We start from the raw sequence: 13,507 nt of genomic DNA on the forward strand, positions 1-13,507 counted from the left end.
CGCCCGTGCAGTAGGTGTTGGGGGTGTGAGGGTCGGCATAGCAGGGCCAGCAGCCTGGCCTGGCACTCGTGTTCCCCAGCCGGGCGCTCGCACTGTCTGTTCCCCTCACATGTCTCCCGCGGCTCCGTGACAGGGCTGCAGCTGCCTCTCGGAGCCGGCCAGGGGGCTGGGCCGCAGTGGCTCCCTCTCGGCCTTGCGGCTAATATGGAAAGGCCCGAGCCCCCGGCTATCTTTGCAAGTGGAGCTGAGCTGTGCGGGTCCGCGCACTCGGCTCTGAGTGGGGGAGGCAGCCAAGGAATGTGACACATCAGAAGGCAGCTGCTCTTCAGGAGAGGGGGCAGAAGAGCTCGGTTCTGCCGGGCTCCACGGACCTGGGGGGGGACCCCAAGGTCTGAGGCCAGAGGGAGCCTGCAGCAGGGGTCGGGGGCTGCAGGGAGCCGCGCCCCAGGTAGGCGAGGAGCAGGTGCTGGGTCACGGAGCGGAGCTGGGGGTCGATCTCAGCACGGTGCAGCTCCCGGCTTGGCGTGCGGCGTGGGCCCCCTCTGCACGTCTGGCTCCACTGTGCAGGCAGCAACCTGAGACCCAGCCTAAAAATAACCCTGCACTCACCCCCGGAGCTGCGACCTTCGGGGCTTCGTCCGGCTGGGCAGGCACCGAACCGAACGCCACCTGCACCGGGCAGCGGCCTTCCCTCCTCTCGCCCCCTGGCACGTGCCCGGCGGCCGGGGGCAGCTCCAGGCACCAGGCTGTGCGGCAAGAGGGAGAAACGGATCGTGGGGCTGCCCGGGGGTCCAGCTGCAGCTGCCTTGAGTCCAGGGCCCTGGGGACAGGCTCGGCAGGGTGCAGGGCTGCAACGGGAAACCCCGTGAGGGTTGAATTCAGCGGCCACGAGCCATGCACCGAGCCCAGGCGCCAAGCAAATCTGGGGAGGAGGCCGGGGGGCTGGCGCGCACACTGGGGAGGCCCGGAGTGGCCCCTCCAAGTCCCGGCATCCCCCCGAAGCGTGCCAAGGTCACGGCGGTGCCCGAAGCGGGGGCAGCTCGCCCAGCAGCCCCGGTCTTTGTGCGGAAGCTGAAGAACGCGGCCATTGGCACCGGCTGCGACATTCGGCTGCGAGTGGCTGTGGTTGGGAGCCCCCCGCCCCACCTGCGCTGGTACAAAAACGAGGCAGAAATCCCCCCGCGGGGAGAGGAGTATGGTACCCTGTGGATCCGGGACAGCAAGCTGGAGGACGCCGGCGTCTACACCTGCGTGGCCCAGAACGAGCAGGGCGAGGCCATGACGAGCGCCGTGCTGGCCATCCTCGATATGGAAGGTAAGGTGGGGGAGCAGGGTCTGAGGCCAGAGGGTGAGCGTGTGTGTACACAGGGGACCCTGCCCGATGCAGCTGCCTCTGGGGTGGGACACAACACCTCTTACCAGCCGCACGGCCACACTGGGTATCCAAGTGGAACTGCCGGAGCCGAGCTTTGCCATGTGAATTTGCACCACACGCGGCAGGCGATGCCCCGGGAGAGCTCTGAGCAGCTGACGTGTGGGGATGGAGCAGGTGCCCCGGGGCAGGGCTGAGGCCTGTTGTCATACTGGTGAATGTGGCCCTATGGGGCTGGAGACGGGGGCGCTGGCGTGGTGAAGCCCTGCGGGCCGACTGTGGTGAGAGACTGGGAGAGCTGGGGGGAGGGGGACCTGGGGGCCGGTGCAGGGAGCTGGAAAGCCGAGCGCTGGGGCAGGAGAGCGAGCGCGGTGCAGCGGTTACTGGGGAAGCCAGTGGCACGGCGGTGCCAGCCAGACACCGCAGCCCCAATGCACCTTCCAGCTGGCACGGCGAGGGGGTGGGGCCAGCTGAGCCCCACATGGAGCTGCCCAGTTAGAGCAGCTGGAATACGAGCCCCCGCTGCTGGCCAAGGCCTGTGCACCAAGCCCTGAGCTGAGTCCCAGCCAGGTCGCTGCACCTCATGGTGCCCCCCCGACCCTGGGCTACCAGAGCCGGGTGCCATGGGGGGGGTAACACCCTCAGGGGGGCTGAGACAAGTGCCAGACAGCAGAGCCCATTGGCCAGAGCCAGCATGGGCCAAGCCCATTGGTCAGGGACAGTGGGGGAGGGGCACCCTGCAGTGGGCGGTGCCCAGTGGTCAGTTACGGTGGGGGAGGGGCACCCTGCAGTGGGCGGTGCCCGGTGGTCAGTTACGGTGGGGGAGGGCACCCCGGCAGTGGGCGGTGCCCGGTGGTCAGTTACGGTGGGGGAGGGGCACCCTGCAGTGGGCGGTGCCCGGTGGTCAGTTACGGTGGGGGAGGGGCACCCTGCAGTGGGCGGTGCCCGGTGGTCAGTTACGGTGGGGGAGGGGCACCCTGCAGTGGGCGGTGCCCGGTGGTCAGTTACGGTGGGGGAGGGGCACCCTGCAGTGGGCGGTGCCCGGTGGTCAGTTACGGTCGGGGAGGGGCACCCTGCAGTGGGCGGTGCCCGGTGGTCAGTTACGGAGGGGGAGGGGCACCCTGCAGTGGGCGGTGCCCGGTGGTCAGTTACGGTGGGGGAGGGGCACCCGGCAGTGGGCGGTGCCCGGTGGTCAGTTACGGTGGGGGAGGGGCACCCTGCAGTGGGCGGTGCCCAGTGGTCAGTTACGGTGGGGGAGGGGCACCCTGCAGTGGGCGGTGCCCAGTGCTCAGCTGCTCGCAGTGCCCAGTGTTCCCAGGGGGCACATGGCACCGGCCACCCCTGGGTGTCAGGGAAGCGGGCAGCTGGGGGGCTGCTTGGCGCTGTGTGCTGCGATCCCGGGGCAGCCAGCCCCTGGCGGTCTGGGGCTCGCAGGGGGTGCGGCTGGCTGAGAAGGGCCCTGGCCTGCCGCCTGCCTGGCTCGGGGATCCCGGCGGGCCCCTGGTGTACCTCCGGGGAAGGGCCAGTCCAGCACAGGGGGGCCTGGCACTGCCCGGCGCAGCCCCCTTCCCAGCGCCGGACCTGGCCCGGCACCTGGGCTTTGGCCAGCCTGTCGGGTCTGCAGCCGGGGGGAGGAGCAGGACTGGGGCCGTGCCGCCCCGCAGAGCAGCTGGGAGCCTGGGGAGCCAATGGGGCATGGCAGGGTTAGGGGTCGTGCCCCCCCGGTGACTCCTCCAGCAATGGGGGCTGCTGTGGAGCCAGGTGGGGGCAGCTTCTGCCTCGCTGACCCCACTGCTGGCACCATGTCAACGTGAGGGGGCAGGATTGGGGAGGGTCCAGGCCCCCCAGCCCCAGCGCTGCCTCACGCCCCCATGTCCCTGTCCCAGGCTCCCAGCCCCTCCCCACAGGGTCCCTGACTGCATGTGGGGAATAGCTGTGCCCACTGCCTGGGGACCGCAGGGGATTTGGCTCCCAGGGTGGCACAGGCCCTGGCAGTGCTGCCCCTCCCTGGCGGCTCCCTGTGGGGCTTAGCGAGGCGGCGCTGGGCCTGGCCTGCTGGGCAGGAGCCCGAGGGGGGCCAGCCTGGGGTGTCCCTGCCGGCAGTGCCTGGCCTCAGGGGATGGGCAACGGGGCAGGGTCCTAGCTCAGCCGCCCGGCGAGGGTCGGCCTGCGGGAGGGACACAGCACCCTGGCAGAGAGCCCCCGCAGGCCTGCTGCGCCCCGAGAGGTGAGGGGTGCCCACCTGGGGCAGGGCGGTACTGGAGAGGGGTACGCTGGGGGGCAGGCGGGAGCATGCCTGGCGCTGGCAGGATGGGGGGCACCGCATGCTGCAGGGTTATTCTTAGGGCCCTACCTAGTTCACAGCCATGAAAAACGCGTCACATGAAATCTGGTCTCCCCCTGTGAGATCGGGTCCTTTGTGCGCTTCTACCCTGGACTGCACCGATTTCGGGGGAGACCAGCGTGTCTCAGACTGGGGGCCTGACCCAGAAGGGAGCTGCCGGTGGGGGGCGGGGCGCAGGGTTATTGTAGGGGGGTTGCGGTATTGCCACGCGGACGTCAGGGCTGAGCAGCCGGAGAGCGGAGGCGGCTGGCCAGGCACCCAGTGCTGAAGGCGGCGCCCTGCCCGCCGCAGCACAGACGTGAGGGTGGCAATACCCCATCCTGTGCCAGCCTCACGTCTGCGCTGCTGCTGGCAGCGGCTCTGCCTACGGGCTGGGATCCTGGCCAGCCGCCACCGCTCGCCGGCTGCCCAGCTCTGACGGCAGCGCCACCACCAGTAGCAGCACAGACGCAAGGGTGGAAGTTTTGCAACCCCCCCTACAATAACCTTGTGCCCCCCCCCCAGCTTTTTGGGTCAGGACCCCACAGTTCCATGGTGACATTTCAGATTTAAATGGCTGAAATCATGAAATTTACGCTTTTTAAAATCCTGTGGCCAAGTAATTGACCAACATGGACTGTGACTTTGGTAGAGCCCCAGTTGTTCTGGATCTGGTGGGGGAGGGGATGGCTGTACTGCCTTGGGGAGGCTGACGGGAGGGCGTGTTATACTGGGGGGACTGTGGGGTGGACTGCAGGGGACCATGGCTTGCACTGTGTCGTGGGAGGTGGGGGGCCATGGGGGGCCCTGTGTTGTGGGGTGACTATGCCTGCAGTATCAGAGGGGTAGCCGTGTTAGTCTGGTTCTGTAGAAGCAGCAAAGAATCCTGTGGCACCTTATAGACTAACAGACGTTTTGCAGCATGAGCTTTCGTGGGTGAATACCCACTTCTTCAGATGCAAGTGCCTGCAGTGTGGAGGGACCGTGTGTGGCCCTGTGGCGTGGGGGGCCTGTGCCTGCAGTGTGGGGGAAGAAGTGGGGGTCCATGGGGGGCCCTGTGTCATGGGGACCGGGCCTGCAGTGTGGGGGAAGCTGGAGGATCCGTGGGTGGCCCTGTGTCATGGGGCAACTGTGTCTGCAGTGTGGGGGAAGTGTGTCGTGGGGGGACCATACGTGCAGTGTGGGGGTAGTGTGGGGGGGCTGTGTGGGGCTCTGTGTCATGTGGGGACCATACGTGCAGTGGGGGGTAGTGTGGGGGGGCCGTGTGGGGCTCTGTGTCGTGTGGGGACCATACGTGCAGTGTGGGGGTAGTGGGGGGGGCCGTGTGGGGCTCTGTGTCGTGTGGGGACCATATGTGCAGTGGGGGTAGTGTGGGGGCTGTGTGGGGCTCTGTGTCGTGTGGGGACCATACGTGCAGTGGGGGTAGTGTGGGGGCTGTGTGGGGCTCTGTGTCGTGTGGGGACCATACGTGCAGTGGGGGTAGTGTGGGGCCGTGTGGGGCTCTGTGTCGTGTGGGGACCATACGTGCAGTGGGGGGTAGTGTAGGGGGGCCGTGTGGGGCTCTGTGTCGTGGGGGGACCATACGTGCAGTGGGGGGGTAGTGTGGGGGGGCCGTGTGGGGCCCTGTGTCGTGTGGGGACCATGCGTGCAGTGGGGGGGGGCTGTGTCGTGTGGGGACCAAGCGTGCAGTGTGGGGCAAGTTTGTGGGGGGCCGTGGAGGGCCCTGTGGTGTGGGGGGACCAGGCCTGCAGTGTGGGGGAAGTGTGTGGGGGCCCTGTGTCGTGTGGGGACCATGCGTGCAGTGTGGGGGGGGCCTGTGTCGTGTGGGGACCAAGCGTGCAGTGTGGGGCAAGTTTGTGGGGGCCGTGGAGGGCCCTGTGGCGTGGGGGGACCGGGCCTGCAGTGTGGCGGAAGCAGGGGGGACCGTGCGTGGCCCCAAGGGCTTGTTACTGTGCGCTGTGTCTGTCGTGGGTGGGGGCACCTTGCATGGGGGCAGACGGCTCTCCCTGTGGTGCTGTGTGCGCCTGGCTCCCCCCTCACCCGCGCGGCTCCGGGTGATGCTGGCCTGGTGCCCCCTGACACCGGTTCCCGCTGGCCTGGTGCAGTTGCCTTCGCTCAGGATTGTGAGCCGGTGACCCGCTGCGGTGGCCCTTCGGAGCCACGTCTCTGAGGAGTGGAGCAGCCGGGATGCCCTCCCTGACGCCAGCTTTGAAAGTCGTCCTGCCTGGCCGCTCTCCCTGAGAACCGGGCCTGCCGGGCGCCCGGCAGCCCGGAGCGAAAAGCCGTCCCTGCAGCTGAGGTGCCAATCCTGGCCGGACATCCTGGAGCTTTCAGCACGGGCCGTAACCGTTAATTCAAGATTGAGCTTTAGCTCCTGAGACTCCCGGGTTGGCAACGTTACAGCAGGCGGCTGCTTCAGAAGGGGGCCCTGGGGCTGCGTGGAGCATGGGGGGGTCTGCGCAGGTGGGGGCAGCAGGCGGGGCGGGGGCTGGCGGAATCCATGGAGGGCTCGGGCACCGAGCTCCTGAGAGGCGCAGGGGCTGGTGGCACGTGGTGCTGCTCGGTGCAATGGGCATGAGAAGGCGGCAGCACCGTGCCCTGCCTGTGCTGGGAGGGCAGGAGGCTGCGGAGAAGGGAGCTGCGGTAGCCAGAGTGAGTGGAGGCAGTGGGGGGGGGAAGGGCTCAGGGGCCAGGCCGATGCCAGGGCTGTTTACTGGAAGAGCTGGAGGGGGCTGGTGCTGGGTTGGGGGTTCCTCTCGCCCCCCCCGCCCCCGCTTTCATCTGCGGGCCCCCAGCTGACGGAGGTGGAGATTCACCGCGTGAGTGGCAGCCGAGGGGAGATGTCGGGAGACGTGCCCCTGCCGGCGTGTGTCTGACTGGGCTGGCTCTGGCCTGGGGCAGCGGGGAGCCTGATTCTGCCGGCCCTGTGCCGTGGGCACCGCTCACACCTGGGCACCGCCAGCGTCCCGCCCTCCCAGCTGGGAGTTCCGCCCTCGCGGAGCCCGGGGCCGTCGACGCGCTCCCTGGCTGGGCTGAATGAGACCGAAGTGGCAGGCAGGAGGCTGGGACCCCTGGACTGACTGGGGGGCTGCCTGAACAGGGGAAGGGGAGGGTGGGTGTCGACGTGCCCAGCTCCAGGGCAGAGCTCGTGGCTCTCGCTGTGGGATGCGTGGGCCAGGCTGGCAGGTCCTGCTCAGTGAGCGGCAGCCGCCGGGGGCCAAGCTGAAAAGTCTCATCTCATATGGGACCCGGTCCAAACCCCTCATCATTTTAGTTGCCCTTTTCTGAACTTTTTCTAGCGCCAGTCTAGCTTTCTGGAGATGTGACGGCGCTGCCCAGGGGAGCCAGCTGAGGTCACTCAATCAGGGTGAGCTGCAAACAGACCGGGGCAGACAAACCCCAGACGCTGGTGGATCTTCCAATACTTCGATTTACCAACCAGCACAGAACAGCTTCTGTAGCACCTCCCTGGTTCCGCAGAATCCAAACCCCGCAGCTCCCTTCAAGTGCCAGCCCCAGGCCTCCGGCCAGACACACCTGTCAGGGATGCTGATGATTCCTGAAAATCTTCTCTCATCATATAAAGAAAAGGTTCTTCCAACCCCAAAGGATCAGCCACACACCCAGGTCCAATTATAACTTAGATCTTACCCCAAACACACGCTACAGCCAGTTCTTATTAACGAAGCTAAAATTTATTAGAAAAGAAAAGCGAGAGAGTGTTGGTTAAAAGATTAATCTACAGACAGACTCAAATTCAATTCTTGAGGTTCAGACACAGCAGAGATGAGCTTGTAGTTGCCAAAAGTCCTTTTAGAAATAGTCCAGAGGTTACAGTCCAAGGTCCATATTCAGGGTGGCTCCAGTCAGTGACTGGGGATCTCAATCCTTGGGGCTTAAGGTTTCCCCCTCTTGAAACCCAAAGCAGATCTGAGATGAAGCAGGATCATGTCCCAGGTTCTTATACATTTCCAGCCGCCTTTAGCCTGAGAAAACAATCGGCTCAACTCTCCTTCTCCCAGACATCCTGGCAATTAGCACAGGGTCATTTATCCATTAACAGCTCAGATACAGGTCACCACAACCTGCAAAGAGACACACAGACAATAACACTATTTCCCTCAAGCATCTTCCTAACTGTTAATATTCCTGTTTTGATCTTTGACTCGAAGCTCTAGCGCTAGACAAGCCTTGTTTGCTGCCATCCCAAGCCCTGAGCAAACCCCTCCCCTGCTCCCGCTACCAAGGCGGCTGCATGTCCCAGCTCTGGTCATTGACAGATCTTCCTAACCAGGCTCTGAAGCTCGGCCCTGGGGCAGGTGGGTCTGGGGGTAATTAACCCTTTCTGGCCCTGTCACCTTCCAGTGAGAGATTAGATCACACTCAGCACATCACAGGAGACCACATCTGTACACAGTATTCGAGATGTGGGCGTACCATGGATTTATATAAGGGCAATAAGATATTCTCTGTCTTACTCTCTATCCCCTTCTTAATGATTCCTAACATCCGGTTTGCTTTTTTGACCGCCTCTGCACACTGCGTGGACATCTTCAGAGAACTATCCACGATAACTCCAAGATATTTTTCCTGACTCATTGTAGCTAAATTAGCCCCCATCATATTGTATGTATAGTTGGGGTTATTTTTTCCAATGTGCATTACTTTACATTTATCCACATTAAATTTCATTTGCCATTTTGTTGCCCAATCACTTAGTTTTGTGAGATCTTTTTGAAGTTCTTCACAATCTGCTTTGGTCTTAACTATCTTGAGCAGTTTAGTATCATCTGCAAACTTTGCCACCTCACTGTTTACCCCTTTCTCCAGATCATTTATGAAAAAGTTGAATAGGATTGGTCCTAGGACTGACCCTTGGGGAACACCACTAGTTACCCCTCTCCATTCTGAGAATTTACCATTAATTCCTACCCTTTGTTCCCTGTCCTTTAACCAGTTCTCAATCCATGAAAGGACCTTCCCTTTTATCCCATGACAGCTTAATTTACGTAAGAGCCTTTGGTGAGGGACCTTGTCAAAGGCTTTCTGGAAATCTAAGTACACTATGTCCACCAGATCCCCCTTGTCCACATGTTTGTTGACCCCTTAAAAGAACTCTAATAGATTAGTAAGACACGATTTCCCTTTACAGAAACCATGTTGACTATTGCTCAACAGTTTATGTTTTTCTATGTGTCTGACAATTTTATTCTTAACTATTGTTTCGACTAATTTGCCTGGTACCAATGTTAGACTTACCGGTCTGTAATTGCCGGGATCACCTCTAGACCCCTTTTAAATATTGGCGTTACATTAGCTAACTTCCAGTCATTGGGTACCGAAGCCGATTTAAAGGACAGGTTACAAACCCTAGTTAATAGTTCTATAATGTCACATTTGAGTTCTTTCGAACTCTTGGGTCAATGCCATCTGGTCCCGGTGACTTGTCTCTGTTAAGTTTATCAATTAATTCCAAAACCTCCTCTAGTGACACTTCAATCTGTTGCAGCTCCTCAGATTTGTCACCTACAAAAGCCAGCTCAGAAGCTTCGCCCAATCCCCCCGCTGATTCCTGGTTAGTCCTGCCCTTCCCCGGCCGGCCCAGCCCCGCATTAGCAGCCGTCACTTGTGCCCCCTCGGCTTTGCTGCCTGGAGCTGGACCCAGCTCGGGTGTCCTGGCTGGGCTGGGGCATGATGGGTGTCCCATGCACTCGCCTTGGCCTGCTGTCCGGGGCCCTCGGTTCCCTCTAGGCTGCGCAGCTGCACAGCCGGCTACAAAGGGCCGCGTGGCCACAGGGGCCTGGAGAGGAGAGAGGTAGGGGGTGGGCAGGGAGCAAGTTGGGGCATGCAGTGGGGGCCGCTCCTCTGGCCCCAGAGCTCCTGCTGCCGGCAAGAGAGGGCTGGGGGGGAGTCCTCTGGCCCCAGCACCGGGGGCAGCCTGCTCCCCAAACTCCTCATCCCCAGCCCCACCCCAGAGCCTGCACCCCAGCCAGAGCCCTCACCCCAACACTCTGCACCAGCACTGAGCCCCCTCCTGCACCCCAAACCCTCATCCCCCGCCCCACCCCACCGCCTGCACCCCCAGCCAGAGCCCTCACCCCAACACTCTGCACCAGCACTGAGCCCCCTGCTGCACCCCAAACCCTCATCCCCAGCCCCACCCCAGAGCCTGCACCCCAGCCAGATCCTCACCCCAACTCTCTGCACCAGCACTGAGCCCCCTCCTGCTCCCCAAACCCCTCCTCCCCTGCCCCACCCCAGAGCCTGCACCGCCAGCCAGAGCCCTCACCCCAACACTCTGCACCAGCACTGAGCCCCCTCCTGCTCCCCAAACCCCTCCTCCCCAGCCCCACCCCAGAGCCTGCACCCCCAGCCAGAGCCCTCACCCTCCACACCCCAACACTCTGCACCAGCACTGAGCCCCCTCCCACACCCCGAACTCCTCGGCCCCACGCCCACCACACGTCACCTCCATATTGGTGCACAGAGCAAGACTCCTTGCGCACGCGGCTATCACCAATGAGGGGCTGTTGCCCAGCTCTTGCTACGCTCCCAGAGAGCCTCCCTCTCGCAGGCACCACGGCAGCTTGCGGCGGGAATCCAGCGAGGCTCCCGGCCGGGTGCCGTGCCTGGCTGGCTGTCACCCAGCGCCCGGCTCGGGCGGGTACTTCTCCTGCTCCTCTCGCAGGTGGGGCAGCCGGGGCGGGTCCAGTCACTGCGCCCAGTCAGCGGAGACGCAGCCCCCCATGGCCACGCCTGGAACGTGGATTTCAGCCCCGTGGGCAGCGAGTCCCTCCTGCTGCCTGGCCTCTGTCTGATACTTCCCCTCCCTGCAGACGCCAGCAGCTCTCCAGGCCCATGTCCCCAGGGCTCCTGGTCTCTGCTCTCCTGGCTGACACCAGAGCTCCTGTAACCCCCCAACGCACCTCCCCACTGGGGGCCGGCTCGGCCAGGCCCTGCAGCACGAGCCCCGACGGCCCTTGTCGCTCCGCGCCCGGCTGGTGTCACCGCGCACGCTGTGGTGGGAGCAGCTGGGCGGGGGTGGATCCTGGGATAGGTTATCCCAGAACTGCCCCACGGGCCTCTGGGCCCCTCCCGTTGGGATGCAGGGCTGGAGGGGGGGGTCTCCAGCCCGGCCCGCTCTCCGGAGCCGTCTCAGGCCTCCGAGGCCAGGCAGCCTCCTCCCGCTCTGCCCTTCGCAATGCCCTGGGCCAGCCTGCCCTCAGCCCGGGGGAGCTGCCCCCTTCCCCAGCAAAGCTCAGCTGCAGCCCTGCCCAGAACCCAGCCCAGCCCGTGGGCCCAGCCGCGCGGCCACTTCTTCTGTAGAAAGGCCCCAGGGAGGCTAGCAGGCTCCCGCTGCTTCCTGGCCCTGCTGGGTAACCCTGGCCTTCCCAGGACGGGCTCCAGGGCTTTCTGACCTGCCCCTGGCACTCAGTGGGGCGGGGCTCTGCCAGCCAGGACCTGGCCTGCTCTGCCTGGGGTTTACCTCAGTGCTATCCTGCAGCAGTGAGTTCCACAAGTCATGCACTGCAGCCGGCCACACTTCTTACCACCTGCCAAGGTGCTGCCTTTGGAGCAGGGTGACCCGGTGTTAGTCTCATCTCCCCCTCTCCGTGTGCCCAGCAATGGGCAGGCTGGCAGCAATTCCTGGTAGTGGGTTCCGGGGCGGTGCAGGGATAAGAACATAACATCAGAGTGGGTCAGACCAAGGGTCCATCCAGCCCAGTGTCCTGTCTGCCGACAGCGGCCACTGCCAGGTGCCCCAGAGGGAATGAACAGAACAGGGAATCAGCAAGTGACCCATCCCCTGTCGCCCATTCCCAGCTTCTGGCACACAGAGGTAGTGACCCCATCCCTGCCCAGCCTGGCTAATGGCCATTGATGGACCTGTCCTCCAGGAACTTCTCTAGTTCTTTGTTGAGCCCTGTTATAGTCTTGGCATCCTCTGGCAGGGAGTTCCACAGGTTGACTGTGTGTTGTGTGAAGAAGAACTTCCTTTGGTTTGTTTTAAACCTGCTGCCTCTTAATTTCATTTGGTGACCCCGAGTTCTTGTGTTATGAGAAGGAGGAAATAACACGTCCCTAGTTACTGTCTCCACACCAGTCATGCTTTTATAGACCTCTATCATATCCCCCCTTAGTCGTCTCTTTTCCAAGCTGAACAGTCCCAGTCTTATCAATCTCTCCTCATACGTCAGCTGTTCCATACTCCTAATTGTTTTTGTTGCCCTTTTCTGAACTTTTTCCAATTCCAATAGATCTTTTTTGCGATGGGGCGACCACATCTGCACGCAGTGTTCAGGGTGTGGATGTACCATGGATTTATAGAGAGGCAACATGATATTTTCTGTCTTATCTCTCCCTTTTCTAATGGTTCCTAACATGCTATTAGCTCTTTTGGCTGCTGCTGCACATTGAGTGGATGTTTTCAGAGAACTCTCCACACTGACTCCAAGATCTTTCTTGAGTGGTAACAGCTAATTTAGACCCATCATTGTATATGTGTAGTTGGGATGATGTTTTCCAATGTGCATTATTTGCATTTATCAACAGTGAATTTCATCTGCCATTTTGTTGCCCAGTCACCCAGTTCTGTGAGATCCTTTTGTAGCTCTTCCCAGTCTGCCTGGGACTTAACTATCTTGAGTAGTTTTGTATCATCTGCAAATGTCGCCACCTCCCTGTTTAACCATTTCCAGATCGTTTATGACTATGTGGAATAGGACTGGGCCCAGTACAGACCCCTGGGGGCACCACGATTTCCCTCTCTCCATTCTGAAAACTGGCCAGTTATTCCTGCCCGTTTCCTGTCATTTACCAAGTATCAGAGAGGAGCCGTGTTAGTCTGGATCTGTAAAAGCAGCAGAGTCCTGTGGCACCTTATAGACTAACAGATGTTTTGGAGCATGAGCTTTCGTGGGTGAATCCCCACTGCGTCGGATGCAAGTCATGCAATGTCTTTTACCAGTTACTGATCCAGGAGGGAACCTTCCCTCTTACCTGCTCAGGCAGTGAATTACCCACAGGAGACTCCGTCCTGGCCCTCCCCCCAAAACCTCTCAGTGCCACCAGCCCCACTGTTGTACAGACAAAACTACACAGGATCTTTTCAGGGGGCAAGACAAAGAGGCCACATTTATTATGATAACAGTGTGATTTGTGACCAATAACTGATACCTTAATCCTTATACACACACATTATACCTAATACCTACCCCCCCCCGCCCTCCCCACACACCCACCCACACACATGCGCACACACGTTCTGCAGCTGCTGCATAGTTACCACTCCTGGACATAGCTTGAGTTCATGGCTTGAGTTTGCAGCTTGGCTTCGTAGCTTGTGGCGGTAACTGGCCAGGAAAGCCGGGCACAAGGACGAGCTGGGTCTCTGTTGGGCAGGCACCGATGCCCTTCCATGTTGGCAGCAGAATGTTACTCTCCTCAAAGTCTCCCATCTGACCCATCCTTTTTGTAGGCTTCAGTCTGAATCCAGAGTCTCTAGGTCTTGCTGTGTCCTGCTGCCTCTGGGTTTGGTGATTGATCACCCGTCAGTTGCAGGCCTGACTTTCAGCCTGGGACCTGGCTTTGATCTTCCTTCTATTGCACCTTTTCTTTTTAGGGTGGCCTCTGCTTACTTTGTTAGGGCTCTTGTCTGCAGCTTCAGCCGGTGGGGTTTGAACTCTATTTCATCAGGACAGGCTGGGGCTGGAGGTTGATTCCATCATCCATACATGCCTCAGTCACACATCTAAACTAAACTAATAAGATTACAGCAGGGTTTGCAAAACTGAAGGTTGGAGGAAGCTTTT

At 61.2% G+C, this 13,507-nt stretch overlaps 1 protein-coding gene across 1 annotated transcript in view; it reads left to right on the plus strand.

Moving 5' to 3' along the window:
* The first annotated feature begins 767 nt into the window (after positions 1 to 767).
* SPEG (striated muscle enriched protein kinase) overlaps positions 768 to 13,507 on the plus strand; it is a 107,872-nt gene continuing 95,132 nt past the window's right edge. Inside the window, exon 1 of the mRNA XM_039495073.1 lies at positions 768 to 1,315. Within this exon, the coding sequence (XP_039351007.1) occupies positions 895 to 1,315 (421 nt within the window). The 5' untranslated portion in view covers positions 768 to 894. The remainder of the gene's footprint in view (positions 1,316 to 13,507) is intronic.

This window comes from Mauremys reevesii, linkage group 11 (genome assembly GCF_016161935.1).
Source record: "Mauremys reevesii isolate NIE-2019 linkage group 11, ASM1616193v1, whole genome shotgun sequence".
NCBI lineage: Eukaryota > Metazoa > Chordata > Testudines > Geoemydidae > Mauremys > Mauremys reevesii.